The 15,570-nt window shown below is 46.2% G+C and overlaps 1 protein-coding gene across 3 annotated transcripts in view; it reads left to right on the forward strand.

The window, feature by feature from the left end:
• Positions 1-15,570, forward strand: part of NAA25 (N-alpha-acetyltransferase 25, NatB auxiliary subunit) — a 115,122-nt gene that overhangs the window by 76,998 nt on the left and 22,554 nt on the right. For all 3 annotated transcript variants that reach the window (XM_073563482.1, XM_073563555.1, XM_073563614.1), the window contains exons 14-19: positions 7,477-7,657; positions 8,165-8,264; positions 8,716-8,867; positions 10,421-10,546; positions 12,210-12,453; positions 12,552-12,675. In XM_073563482.1, the coding sequence (XP_073419583.1) occupies positions 7,477-7,657; positions 8,165-8,264; positions 8,716-8,867; positions 10,421-10,546; positions 12,210-12,453; positions 12,552-12,675 (927 nt within the window). The remainder of the gene's footprint in view (positions 1-7,476; positions 7,658-8,164; positions 8,265-8,715; positions 8,868-10,420; positions 10,547-12,209; positions 12,454-12,551; positions 12,676-15,570) is intronic.

Consider the following 15,570-nt stretch of genomic DNA (forward strand, 5'->3'; position numbering starts at 1 on the left):
GATAGATTTCCATTTGCTGACTAAAGGAGATGCTAAATGTATATTTTCTTTAAAGAAGTTTCCCCGCTAACAAAGTTAATTTTAATCAACACTATAATCTAAATATCTTTGAATAATAATTTCGACAATTGGATGTGTTTAAATAATGTTCCTGTGCTGAGATAATCTTACAAATGTGCCCCTGATATTTACTGTGTAATGGCTGTGTCTGACTGTACAGGGATCTGATCATACCACATCTAATGAGCAACAGAGGACGCAAGAGAGTATACAGACGGGACAGTACGGGATCACAGCTAGTTTTTGTGAGGGAAAAACATTTCCCTGCCTGTTTTTAATCAGTGTTTTACCTAAAAGAATCTGCTGTGATCCCGTACTGTAATGTCTGTATTCTCATTTGCTATTCTCATTTGCATCCCCTCCTGCCCAGGAGCTGTGGTATGATGACCCTGTGCGGTCAGACACAGCCATTACACAGTACAATACACAGCAGGGGCACTTTTATAAGATTATCTCAGCACAGGAACATTTTATTTCTCCTACGCCTCATTAGGGGACACAGAGACCTTGGGTGTTATGCTGCTTGCCACTAGGAGGACACTAAGTAAACCAGAAAAAAAAGTTAACTCCTCCCCTGCAGTATACACCCTCTCGCTGGATTAGATTTCTCCAGTTCTTGCTTAGTGTCTATAGGAGGCACTTGGGTCTGGCTTCAGACCCCACTGTTTTTATTTTATTTTTGAATTTTCTGTAAATTTTTTATTAATTAACGGAGTGAAGGGGGCGACGGTTCCTTTCTACGGCCCGCTCTCCCCCGAACCAACAACAGGCAAGCACGTGGAGTATACCTCCCCGTACACTTTCCTGCAACGTTTGGGGCTGATTCCTCTGGCAATAATGGCGATGATCCTTACGACCGGGGGGAAAAGTTACGGTAATCCATGGATATGAGGGCAGCCGCACGGAATGGAGAAGACTGGACAGCCCTCTGAAGGCCCTGAATCAGCCAAATAGCTCTCCATCCCCCTACCATAGGGAGGATCGATTGAGCATGCCCCTTTAAGAACTCCTCCAGCTCTGCCTCTGCTACATCAGTCACAGGAGGATGAGAGCCTGAATGGATGGCCCGGACAGCGCTGAGCACTGGAGTTGAGGTATGGGGTCGGGTCCTGGCCCCCGGGAGAAGCGCTGATTTAGCGTCAGCGACGGTGCACCGGCCCCCCATCGCGCCCCCCCCCCCCTCGGCGCTACCGTGGGTAGCCCGAAAAATTTAGTCCCCGGCTTTTCCCGGCCTGCTAGGCCGCAATTTCAATAGCGACGCCCACTAGCGCCACCCCGCCCCCGTCGCCTACTGCAGGTAGGCCCAAAAATTTAGCCCCCGACTTTTCCGGCCTACTAGGCCGCAATTTGAATAGCGCCACCCTCGCTATTATCGCCGCCCCCTCGTCTTGGCGCCTCTCATCCCTTACGAGACACGCAATTCTAATCTCGGAGGCCATGTCTTTTTACCTGAGCCTGCTCTGGACACGAGCTGTGAGGCGAGCATTCTGCCGGATATCGGATGACACCGCAGGGCCACCGTTATTCCTCCCGGGGGACACAGCACAGGACCGGGTAAGCTGCATCTGCCCTCAGATTAAAGCTTAACCCCTTCTCGGCACATTCCCTGCAGCTGCAGACAGACTCTGCCGTTAACCCTTTCAGGAGCGCTATGTCTCAATCTAATACAGGAAAGATGTATATCTTTGTACCGTGTTAGCCAGTAGATAGAAAAATATTCAGGATTGAGAGTCCTCAGTAGTTGATACCTTTTAATGGCTAACTGAAAAGATGGTAACACATTGCAAGCTTTCGAGACTACTCAGGTCTCTTCATCAGGCTAGACTAATACAAAATCTGAAGTCACATATTTATGCACAATACAGCCTAGAAAAAATGCAATAGATAAGACAAGTGACGTGAAGCAGAACTATCAATATGGGAGAGGGAGAAACATAAATATAAACATTGGACCAGTTCATAGATAAGGAGTCCGGATGTTTTATGGTCCTCTGATTGGGGTCTAGTTCTGTGTTGTGATGCCCCCACACGGTTTTAAAAGGAAATTCCTTAATTGATGTAAAAAGACATAAATCCATGCGACACATGAATGTGTCGCATGGATTTATGTCTTTTTACATCAATTAAGGAATTTCCTTTTAAAACCGTGTGGGGGCATCACAACACAGAACTAGACCCCAATCAGAGGACCATAAAACATCCGGACTCCTTATCTATGAACTGGTCCAATGTTTATATTTATGTTTCTCCCTCTCCCATATTGATAGTTCTGCTTCACGTCACTTGTCTTATCTATTGCATTTTTTCTAGGCTGTATTGTGCATAAATATGTGACTTCAGATTTTGTATTAGTCTAGCCTGATGAAGAGACCTGAGTAGTCTCGAAAGCTTGCAATGTGTTACCATCTTTTCAGTTAGCCATTAAAAGGTATCAACTACTGAGGACTCTCAATCCTGAATATTTTTCATGTCTCAATCTAAGGAGGCTAAACGGGCTGCTAAAAAGCACACTGCGTTTTTTACCTTGTGTACCACTTGCAAGTCTGTCTTACCCAGTGCACAGACTAATCCGTTATGCACGGACTGCGACCCGGCCTGTGCCCTGACCTGCGCTCAATCGCCCCTCGCCGCCGCTGCTGATGGGCCTCCTGCGTTTAGTACCCCTGAGTGGGCTGCGTCCCTGTCATGGTCGGTGGAGTCTCTGACCCAGGCTATATTCTCCCTCCGGGAGGACTCTTTAAGCCAGAAGGCGTCCTTACCCCCCGAGGAAAGCTCTGGCGTCAGCCGGGAACCATCCACCAGCAGGGGCTGTACTCGTTCAAGGGATGGTCAGGTCTCTAGAAAGCGGACCCATGACGCGTCCCCTAGTCTCGGTCGTGCCTCAGCATCTGCGACTCCTGTCTCTCGCTCTCCCTCTCCTGGAGTTTTCAGCGAGCACGACTCTGAATTCGAATCTGGCACGTCAGCCCCTCAGAATCCCCCAACTGATCAAGAGTCGCTTGATTCTCTTATAGAATCAGTCAACAGGATTCTGAAGTTGGATGAGGATAATGTTCCCACTCCAGCACATCCTATCTCACTTAACCTGCGCACATGCTTGGTTTTCTTATTTACCAGCCATCCGGACTTTAAGGAAATTGTCCAGAAACATAGGGATCGTCCGCATAAGCGGTTCACAGGGCAAAAGTCTACTCAGGCTAAATACCCTTTTGATACAGACCTAATGAAGTATTGGTTACAGTCCCCTCTGGTGGACCCTCCTGTATCGCTTCTTGCTTCAAAAACGCTCCTATACGTTTTTGAGGGTTCCTCAATCGGACCCTCCGATCGTCAGATTGACTACCTTGCCCGTTCAGTTTTTGAAGCTTCAGGAGCAGCGCTTTTTCCATCTTTCACGGCAATTTGGGTCACTAAGGCAACGGCCGCTTGGGCAGAAGTCTTAATTACTTCCTTCCAGGGCACCAATCTTCCTTCGGAGGCAACCACGGTCGCCAGGCAGATGATTCACGCAGCAGACTTTGTAGTGGACGCCTCTTTTGATGCCGCCAATTGTGCTGCCCAAACTGCTGCTAACGCGATTTCCATTAGGAGAGCCCTATGGCTCCTTGACTGGAGGGCGGATGCCACATCTAAAAGATCGTTGACTTCTCTCCCCTTTCAGATGGGTCGTCTTTTTGGAGAGAAACTGGATCAGCTCATTTGTGATGCTACTGGGGGGAAAAAGTAAATTCCTTCCTCAACAAAAGGTTGTTCGGCCGTTTTGCAACCAACAGCCGACGCGCTTAGATCTTTTTCGCAACAATTCTGGTTGGTCCTCCTCTACCTTCTCTTCCGGATCAGGTCTGTCCCCGAGCGGAGACACAGGCTCCCAGGTCTCATACAGACCTAACCGCTCTTGGAAACCCAGGCCTAGGGCTTCTGTGTCTAGGGGAGCCAGAACTCATAGATCTACCCAATGACTTGTTGCGGTATCCGGCGGACATTGACAGAGTAGGCGGTCGCCTACTTTCCTTCAGCCACACCTGGCTCGCGGTCATCCACAACAAGTGGGTCAGGGAGCTGGTGTCCTCCGGATGCAAGATAAGAGTTTTCCTCTCCCCCTCCAACTCGCTTTTTCCTTTCCTCTCCCCCCAAGGGAAAGACAAGAGCCTTCCTTCGGGCTGTTCAGGCTCTGCTAAGGGACGGAGTCATCATTCCGGTCCCTCATCACGAAAGGTTCACAGGATTTTATTCCAACCTTTTTGTGGTCCCAAAAAAGGACGGGACGATGCGACCCATTCTGGATCTCAAACTATTAAATCAGTTTGTCAAGGTACGGCGATTTCAAATGGAATCTCTCCGATCAGTGGTCGCTGCCATGGAAAAAGGAGAGTTCCTAGCATCCATCGACATTAAGGACGCTTACCTCCACATTCCAATCTGCCCGTCTCACCAGCAGTTCCTCCGTTTTGCAATTCACAAGGAACACTTCCAGTTTGTTGCCTTGCCCTTCGGACTTGCCACCGCCCTCAGGGTTTTTACCAAGGTCATGGCGGCTGTCATGGCCATTCTCCACTCTCGGGGAGTAGCGGTGTTTCCGTATCTGGACGACCTGCTCATCAAGGGTCCGTCCCTTCCAACCTGCGAGGAATCCGTGGATATAACAATAAATACACTTTCTCGTCTGGGGTGGAAAATAAACTTCGAAAAGTCTTTCCCAACACCGGCTCAGTGGATTTCCTTTTTAGGAATGATCTTGGACACTTACCGCGGGTTGGTCATTCTCCCTCCAGAAAAGACCCAATTCTTACAACAGGCAGCGCGGACTCTTTCTCGCCAGTTTCTCACTCCATTCGTTTCAGCATGAGAGTTCTCGGAAAGATGGTGGCTGCGATGGAAGCAGTTCCATTTGCACAGTTCCATCTCTGTCCCTTACAACATGCGTTGCTGTTTGCTTCGGACAAGAACCCACTCTCCCTGGACCGTCGGATCCTTCTGTCCCTGCGGGTCAGGCAAGCCCTCAGGTGGTGGACACTGATGTCCTCCCTGAATCAAGGGAGGTCTTTTCTCCCAGTAAGATGGTGGATAGTAACCACCGACGCAAGCCTTCTCGGCTGGGATGCGGTTTTTCGTCACCACACGGCACAGGGTCTTTGGTCAACCCGAGAGTCACGTCTCCCCATCAACATTTTGGAGATACGAGCAATCAGATTAGCTCTACGGAGTTTCCACCATCTCCTCGCGGGTCACACCATCAGGATCCAATCCGACAACGCCACGGCTGTAGCGTATATCAACCGCCAGGGAGGTACCTGGAGCAGGATTGCCATGCACTAAGTGAGTCACATCCTCCATTGGGCCGAGACCAACCATTCGCCCGTCTCAGCAATCCACATCCCGGGCGTAGAAAATTGGGCGGCAGATTTTTTCAGTCGCCAAGGCATTGGCTCGGGAGGGCGGTCTCTTCATCCGCAAGTCTTTCAGCAGATTTGCCGTCGTTGGGGGACTCCAGATGTGGATCTCATGACCTCAAGACTAAACAACAAGATTCCTCGGTTCATTGCGTGATCCATGCACCATCGGAACGGACGCCCTAGTTCTGCCATGGCACCGGTTCCGGCTCCCGTACATCCCCCCTCTTCCCTTGCTTCCGAGGGTCATCAAGAAGATCAGAGCGATGGGAGTACCAGTGATCCTAGTCGCGCCAGATTGACCGCACCGAGCATGGTATGCAGAACTAATACAACTAGTCGCTGACGTCCCCTGGAGACTTCCAGATTGCATGGATCTACTCTCACGAGAACTCCGGGGCCCTGTCTTTGACGGCGTGGCCGTTGAATCCTGGATTGTAGCACAGGCTGGGTTCTCTCACAACGTGATATCCACCATGATTAGTGCTAGGAAACCTGTGTCCATGCGCATCTATCACCGCACCTGGAAAGCCTTCTTTTTCTTTTCGTGGTGCAAAGATCAGGGTCGATCCCCTCTGATGTTCTCCATTCCGGTCATATTGGGATTCCTTCAATCCGGATTTGTCAGGACTCGCGCTTAGCTTACTCAAGGGCCAAATTTCAGCCTTGTCAGTGCTTTTCCAACGCAAAATTGCCACCAAACTTCAGGTCAAGACGTTCGTTCAGGGAGTCTCCCATGTAGCGCCTCCTTATAGAAGGCTATTGGAATCATGGGACCTTAATCTGGTTCTCGGGGCCTTACAAGAGGTTCCTTTCGAACCGCTGCAGGACGTGTCACTGACCGTCCTCTCTTGGAAGGTGGTCTTTATTGTGGCAATTACGTCAATTAGACGAGTTTCGGAATTGGCGGCCCTGTCCTGCCGTTCTCCGTCCTTGAATTTTCATCAGGACAAGGCAGTTCTCAGGACGTCCCCGTCCTTCCTGCCCAAGGTCGTCTCCTCTTTCCATCTCAACAAGGAAATCGTTTTGCCTTCCTTTTGTCTGGCGCCAGTCCATCGCATTGAGAAGGCCCTCCACACCCTGGATGTGGTTAGGGCTCTGAAATGGTACATCTCGCGGACGGCTCTCTTCCGCAAGTCAGATGTCCTGTACATACTTCCTGAGGGGCATTGGAAGGGTCTAGCCGCTTCAAAAGTAATGCTAGCCAGGTGGATTCGCTTGGCAATTCAGGAATCCTACAGTGTCAGGAACGCGCCTGTCCCAGCAGGGATTAAGGCGCACTCTACCCGGTCAGTGGGAGCCTCTTGGGCCATTCAGCACCAGGCCTCGGCAGAGCAGGTCTGCAAGGCTGCGACTTGGTCCAGTCTGCATACTTTTACCAAACATAACCAAATTCATTCTCAGGCCTCTGCGGATGCAGCTCTTGGCAGACGCATCCTGCAATCAGCAGTACCTCAGCATTGACTCAGTGGTACATGGGGTATTAGCAGATGTATGCTCCCCACCCAGGGACTGCTTTAGGACGTCCCACGGTCTCTGTGTCCCCCAATGAAGCGTAGGAGAAATAGGGATTTTTGTGTACTCACCGTAAAATCCTTTTCTCCGAGCCATTCATTGGGGGACACAGTACCTACCCTGTTTAGCCTACTGGCTCATTGTAGTATTCTTAGGTTGTGAAATAGTGATTGTTATTGTTGACTGTTTAAGCTCCTGCTTTTTTCCCTGAACTGGAGAAATCTCATCCAGCGAGAGGGTGTATTCTGCAGGGGAGGAGTTAACTTTTTTTCTGGTTTACTTAGTGTCCTCCTAGTGGCAAGCAGCATAACACCCACTGTCTCTGTGTCCCCCAATGAATGGCTTGGAGAAAAGGATTTTACGGTGAGTACACAAAAATCCCTATTGAAACACATTCAATTGTGGAAATTTATTTTTATTCCGAGATCTATTACTTAAAATGTACTTTGTTCGTGGGAAAGCTCCTTTAACTGTACCAGAACAATTAAATACATTTGTGTTTCTTTCTTAGGAGAGGCCTGGGCTGTATGGCAATGTCTTGCCCTTTTGGAAGAAGGTTTGAGTAACAGCCCTTCAAATGCTCAGTTTAAACTGCTGCTTATTCGCATTTACTGCAGACTGGGTGCATTCGAGCCATCAGTAGAGCTGTACGGCAGCCTTGATGCTAAACACATACAGCATGACACCATTGGGTAAGTTTTCCAATGTGGCAGAGCTTGTGACTGTTACCTTTGACTTCTGGTCAGTCTTAAGTTGCGGTCACTAAATGGCGAATCAGGACCAGTGTAACACTGGGAACAGCTGAAGAAGGCAGCTAGTAAGTAGGGACAATGAACTTCCTGTAATGGCACCACTCCAGCATTTAAACTAAAAAAGAAAAAATGCTGGAGTGGTGCTTTAATGCAATAGTTATCTGGTAAGTGGACACTCATCCAGAGTTGGGTAATTTCATCATTGATCTTTACATGGAGAATTCTTCTTTAAGTGAAACTTTCTTTTTTGCCAAGACATACTCTGTAGACCCCTTTTGCTGTCCACCTCATGCCTTATGCAATAGTTACAATTATTTTTATCTGTTTTTTTACCTATTTTATCTGGAGATCTTTGACGTCTTTAGTAATGCAATGTTGTGGTCTGATGGGGAAGGTTATGGTGGGCTTCTTAGAAATGGAAAGTTAACACGTGTCCTTGCTTTACAGCTATCTGCTGACACGTTTTGCAGCACCCCTGGGTCACTACACTGCTGCCTCACATTCTTGCAACGCCGCTCTTAGATTTTTCCATTCTAACCAGAAAGATGTAAGTATCTTGTGTTTCCCAGATCACCTAATGTGATGTTAAAGATCCAAGAAAAGTCTTTATCTGTTCCTGATCTCCTCTAAGATTTTGACTGTACAATGTGGCCTCCAGCGTGCAGTATCACTGCTGTTAACATCATGGCAAGACTTTCTGCCCTAGTATCTGTTAGTTCTGCTTTGTGGTAGGGACTAATTTTGTACACAAATCTCATATTGGTCAACATTAGCTAGTTAGGATTACTGGGACAGTGATTTGGTGCTTCCAGTTAATGTCCCTTTTTACAAGTTTACCTGCGTAGAGCATATGACAAAGTGTTGTCATGGGCACATACTTGACACATGCATCTGATAAGACCATACCTTTTATTGTCAGTAGTTTTCTCTGAAGTGTACATGGATGCATTTTTTGGCCATTAACATCTGACAAATTTCTTATTTTTGTTTTACTTCAGACCTCAGAATATATAATACAAGCCTACAAATATGGAGCTTTTGAAAAAATCCCCGAATTCATTGCATTCAGAAACCGGTTGAACAACTCTCTTCATTTTGCACAAGTTCGCACGGAACGAATGTTACTGGACCTCTTACTTGATGCTAATATGTAAGGGTTGGTTTCTTTCTGCTCCGAGAAAGTTTTACAGCCACAAACTGAAAGATAAAAAACTGATTCATGACCAGACTCTAGATGTGCCCTTTAGGCCTGTTTCACACATCCGTTTGTCAGCATCAGTCAAGATCCGCCGCTTTGGAAAAAAAAACCGGATCCGCCATTTTTCTTGGCGGATCCATTTTTTTCCCCATAGACTTGCATTATCGGCGGATCTTGACCGATGTTCATCAGTTGGATCCGATATTTTGCGGATCCGCCAAAATTTTGGCGTCCGCTGCCATCACTAGACGGACAATGCAACGTTTTTTGCAATGTCGGATCCGCATTTATGCTACTCCTGGAGATTTAACCCTAAATACTGTACCGGCCGCAGCAAAAAAAAAAAAACAACTCTCTCTCTCGGCTCGTCATGCCGCGATATCCCGGCGCGGCTCGATATCCCGGCGCGGCTCGATATCCCGGCGCGTCATCCTGCGATATCCCGGCGCGTCATCCTGCGATATCCCGGCGCGTCATCCTGCGATATCCCGGCGCGTCATCCTGCGATATCCCGGCGCGTCATCCTGCGATATCCCGGCGCGTCATCCTGCGATATCCCGGCGCGTCATCCTGCGATATCCCGGCGCGTCATCCTGCGATATCCCGGCGCGTCATCCTGCGATATCCCGGCGCGTCATCCTGCGATATCCCGGCGCGTCATCCTGCGATATCCCGGCTCGTCATCCTGCGATATCCCGGCGCGGCTCGTCATCCTGCGATATCCCGGCGCGGCGCGTCATCCTGCGATATCCCGGCGCGGCGCGTCATCATGCGATATCCCGGCGCGGCGCGTCATCCTGCGATATCCCGGCGCGGCTCTTGACACTGCGAGTTGCCCGCTCTCGGATCCAGCTACATCGGCAGTATTTTTATTTTTTCAGTGCGGTTCCTTTAACTGTCCCAGTTCGGCGGATCCCGGCGCACCAACGGTCCGGTGGCTCCCGTTGGTGTTTCCACGGCTACGGATCCGTTCTCTGCCTTTTTGGCGGATGACTACTGACAAGAAAAACGTAAGTGTGAAACAGGCCTTAGCGATGTTATGTGCTGTTAACCAGAGGTTATCATTCAATGACAAAACTCTTGAAATAGAGCTTTTGGTTTTTGGTGTGTAAGCCACTGGTTCAAGCATCAACCTGTACAATTCTGATCGGGGTTGCCAGTGCCAAATATGTGCCATGCTAGAAAAGTGCAGTGTGCCCAGACTAGCCAACAGGGATCACCTTTAGATACAAAGTTCATGTCCATCCCGAAGTTGCTGGTTTTCAGAAGTTTTATTTTAGTACTTACTACACATGTGAGGTGTAGGTGTCTTTGATGATTGTGAACTGCTGCATTATTGGTACATTCACCCGGACACAAATTTCAGCTGAAGTCTGACTTCTCTGCACATGCTGCAGAAACAGCCACCTTGACATGTACAATACTGATTCCCTCAGTTTCTTTATATTACTTACATTAGCTTTTTCTGAAATTAACCGCTTTATTACTTACTGTACATTCTTCAGATCCACTAGCCTAGAAGAAAATATAAAGTCCATGTGTCTGAACCCAGAGGAAGATGACATTCCGTGGAAAGAACTCCGAGACAACAGGGACCTGACTGTTCTTTTTAACTGGGATTCAAAGGACCGGTACATATGATTCTACTGATTATGCATACAATGCAATTGCCTCCAAATAAGTGTGTATACATGGAAAATGCTATACAACAAATAATTCTTAAAGCACAGTCACAGGGCCCCCGTCATGCATAGCGACTCACCAGCGATCCCGACAACGATATCAACTTGTCAGGATCGCTGGTGAGTCGCTACATGATCGCTGGTGAGCTGTCAAACAGGCAGCTTCACCGGCGATCAGCACCAGCGACGCCGAGCGGGCGGCATCGCTGTGTATGTTAGTTACCAGCGCGCTGATGCAGGGAGCTTGTAACTAAGGTACACATCGGGTTTCTAAGCGCCGTGTGTCACTTAGAAACCCGATGTGTACCTTGGTTACCGGCTCCCTGCATCAGCGCGCTAGTAACTAAGGTACTCATCGGGTTTCTAAGCACCGCGCGGTGCTTAGAAACCCTGCGTTTACCTTAGTTACCAGCGCGCTGATTGCTGGTCTCCCGCCTGTCACATGCAGCGATGCGTGCTGGCCAGCGGGAGACCAGTGATCAAAAAAAGTCCTGGCTATTCCAGGACGATTAGCGATAACCGGCAGGGGGGCCGGTCGCTGGTCAGTGTCACACACAGCGATCTCGCTGGTGAGATCGCTGTTGCGTCACAAAATTTGTGACTCAGCAGCGATCTCGCTAGCGAGATCGCTATGTGTGACGGGGGCCTAAGAAACAATTAATTATAGGCAAGATACAGCCGTAATTAAATATCTTAACACTTCCCTTAATATGTAAGCTTTAAGGAGAAAGGAGGATACATAGCAAAAAAAAATGTTAAAATTACATTTTAATGAGCAATATAGTTGTACTTATAGTCAGAGGTAACTGACTCAATATGAGTCAGACAGCCTTGTTGTGGTTATCCTAGACTGAGTTGTGACCAGACAAACACTGGAGTGATCCACCTGGTCACAAAATGCTGGAGGCCAACCAGATCGGAGCCAATAAGACATGAAGACATCCACTTGTAAGTATAAGAGTAGGAGCTGGGACCTTAGATCATTGGTATTACACCAGTGCTGCAATAAGAAGAAACGCTGGAGAGGTGCTTCGATGATTGATATTGGCTTTACACTTTGGCACTCTCGTTAAAATATTTTGGGCAGATTCACACGTGGTAGACTCATCTTGGAAATTTTTGCAATTATCTCATGCATCCAGGCATGTTATATAGAATCCAATGCTAGTCTAAAATGATCTTGGATTTTTTGAAATTTCTGCAAAGGCGCAGCCTGTAAACAAATTCCCTTAAACTTCAAAGAAATGTTGGTAATATGTAATTTGCCGTGTTAGTTTTTTTGTTGTACAAAATTCAAGTGGATTTTCCAATTTATGTGAAACCCTTCAGATAGTCGTGTGCACTGCTAGAACAAATGCCATATGTACACTCCGTTCTACCTCCGCTGCCCCCCATGAGTCGACTGTTTACATCACAGCTCCTATACCCAAATGAAATCTGCAGCCAGTCACTGACCTCAACGGTCTTGTGGTCATATGGTGTTAAGGCTTGTGATTGCCTGCAGAGGTCACTTGGAGTATACAGGCTGTGTCATCTTCAGAATAAGTTACATAATTTGGACAACGCCTTTTTTAATCCTTTTTAGCCACCTTATTTTTTTTTTTTTTTGTAGAGATGTGTCGGAAGAACATAGGAAGCTGTCACTGGAGGAAGAGCGGATTTGGCTGCTCATCCGATCACTAACCTTAAGGTTGGTTAGTGGACTGACTACTCTAAACCATACAAATGAAGCAAAGAATTCGGAGAAGGCTACGGAAAATGGAGTCTCATCCAAGATTGACACTGTCCGAGCTTTGTTACGAGAGTATGAAGAGGCAATGGAGTCGGCAAAACAATTTAATGAGAAAATGATTAAGGTATGGATTTGATTGAGCTGAAATTAGAATACAAAACATCAAATACCTTCTGTGATATTGAAATACTAATGCATTTATATGGATTTTTTTTTATATAGTATCCTTTTCTTGGACCTCCATCATCTCGGCTTGCAGGGTTCTTGGGGAGTGGCTGCTGTCAGTGTCAGAAAGGGGCTTTTCAGCTAGTGAATGATATTTATGAGCTGGACACATGTGGAATAGGTAAGAGCTCTTCTGATGCCTTTATGCTTGTATTTATTTTACTTAAAAAATGAAAAATCCTCTTTAATATGCATTTCTTGTAATATATGAACAGACAAAAGAGCTGCACAAATGTACTTCATGAGCTGACTTTTAAATAACCACCAATTAGTTTGTCATTGCCTCCATAATGGAATTGTTATAAACAAAAATAGGAAGTCAATAGGTGATGGATGCCACTGTATGGTATTGGTTTCACGAATACATCAGGCGCATGGGGGGCCTGAGACCACCACCAATTGATTAAAATGCAGCAGAAAGATCCCGCACTGGGTGGGGAATAGATCTGGAGGGACAGAGGCTTCAGATCTACAGTAGCTTTTCAGCCTCATTTCCATATCAATTCAGCTGCTGATTTCTCAGTAATGGAGGAATTCACTGACTATGCTGGACTTGTCTTTGAAAGAACTGCATAGTGTGTGAAATCCTGCTGATGGATTTTCTTTGAGGTGTTGAACAGATCTTGGTAATCTGTGGGAGACGTATGCTACTTAATTTTCATAAACTTTACCCGGTATATTCATATACTATACCAGAGATGAAGAAATTGCGGCACTCTCCACCGATGGCGTTACACCCATTCAATGTAAATTATATTGCCTGGAAGCCCCTTTATTTGTCCTGGGTTTTCGTGTAGGTTTCACCCTTGGGTGTGTTCTGGAAATCTAGTTTTAGAAACGAGCTGCGTACCTCTAGTTTCTGTTTGCTTTATAATGCGTCCTTCCTTTTCCTCTCAAAGCCACTTAAGGTTAATCATCCCCAGCTTCACTCTGAAATTACTCACATACTTTAGGATTATTCTTTTTACTTGTCAGAAAAACTTCACTTTAAAACTTTCACATTACTCATTTCTCTAAGATCAGGTGATGATTGAATGATGAGCATAATTTTAAAGGGACCAGAAAATTACATTAATTTTTTTGACTTTTTTTTTATACCTTTTTTTTTTTTTTTTCTTTACTGAAATGTTGCTGTTTCCAGACTGGCTGCTACAGTAGTCACATTAGGCTGATGCCTTCCGCTTTTGCGCTTTGCTGTCTATATGTCTATACTGATAGAACAAGCTGACTGATCTCATTGTTAGAGGATAATGACTGTTCTACTGCTGGCGGGTAAAGGCCCCGTTACACGCAACGATATTGTGAACCAGCGATCAGCTAACTATGTCCCAGCGATCCCTTCCACGTGGGATCGCTGGGACATTGAAGCGTGTAACAGGGCCCTTAGAAAGGGCAGGATAGTAAAGATGGCCACACAGTAGATAAATGCTATCAAAACCTGTCAATTATTTAATTTATAGAAGGTTGCATTTTTTTTTTTTTTAATGTCTAATAGCAGTAGTTACTGGGGCAGGGTGATCCAGCATTTTGGATTTCTGCATTCCAGGAGATGTTTTAATGATGGCGCTTTTGGCTTAGCTGAGTGTGCAATGTATAGGGTGGGCTTTGGGGAATACCTATCTGCCAAAAGTTTTGACTGTCGGTTATCTGAGGAGTATGGCTACCCTTACACCATACAGTACACATGGATGAGGCTCTGTATACATTTCCCCGCTGCACTCTTGTGTTGTATTCCATCAGTTTCTGGAGATTTTAAGGGTAAGTTCACACTAGGCGTTTTTTTGCAGCAAAACCTGATGTCTTGGCAGGAAAGAAGCTGCAGAAAAACATGTTTTCCTTGCGGTTTTGATGCTTTTTTTTTTCTTGCTGCGGTTTTGGCATGCTAAATTTGTCTCTTGTGCTTGCTGATAGTTTAGTTTTTGAAAAAAAAAAAAAAAAAAAGTCCTATTCCATAGAAGGAAGGTTTTGGCATAAAACGTAGTAATACCTGATACCTGCTATTTTTCACCACCCATTCATTTCAGTGGATGAAAAATGCTGAAAGTGACATGCTCCATTGTGCAAAAAACCATGCAGCGCACAAAATCCTGATAACAAAAATAAACAAGCTGTGTGCATGAGACTTCTAAAATCTCATAGACTTTGCTGCTACTGTGAAAATTAGCATAAAAACTGCAAAAAAAAAAAAAAGCTTAGTGTGAACTTAGCCTAAGAGTCTTTGTTATTTGTGTACTGATAGTTGGCTGCAATAAAGCATATAAATGTATGATAGATGAGGGCCCACCGTGCTCCAGTGTCATTGGGGAGGAAGCCGTACACTGCTGAGCCAGCTTCCCATTGAAGTGAATGGAGAGAGCCACACATGCATGGCCACCTTCATATTCCTGTGGATTTGACATAAATGTATAAGACCAGAATAACCCCGATCAAAAACTATTTGCACAGCAGTGTAGTGCAGGATGAGAATGTAACATTGTAATCAAATTTTCTGAAAGAGAAATTCACCCACATATGCTTGTGTGACTTAGTGCTTTGAAAAAGTATTCATACCCCATGAACTTTATCTTGTTACATTCACAAACTTAAATGTATCCAAATACAAAGTAAGATATCCAAATACAAAGTAAGCAAGTATTTGTGAAGAGTAAAGGAAATTATACATGGTTTTCTAATTTTGTTGCTAGTTTACCTGGTAATCTAAAAAGGACGTGGATACAGTTGATTGTAGCAGATTTGCGGCACCAGATAAAACTTCACCAGGCACTGGGTGCTGATGACACCTCTGCCTTTTAAAGGGAATAATGTAGAGGCATGGACCCTGATTCCAGCAATGTCACTTAGGGCCCCGTCACACATAGCGACTCACCAGTGATCCCGACAACGATATGAACATGTCAGGATCGCTGGTGTGTCGCTACATGATCGTGAGCTGCCAAACAGGCAGATCGCAGCAGCGATCAGGACAGCGACACGCGGGTAACAAGTGACGCACGTCGCTTAGTTACCCGCAGTGTAC

Source organism: Dendrobates tinctorius, unplaced genomic scaffold (assembly GCF_039654945.1).
Source record: "Dendrobates tinctorius isolate UK_male_01 unplaced genomic scaffold, ASM3965494v1 ptg000003l, whole genome shotgun sequence".
Taxonomy (NCBI): Eukaryota; Metazoa; Chordata; class Amphibia; order Anura; family Dendrobatidae; genus Dendrobates; species Dendrobates tinctorius.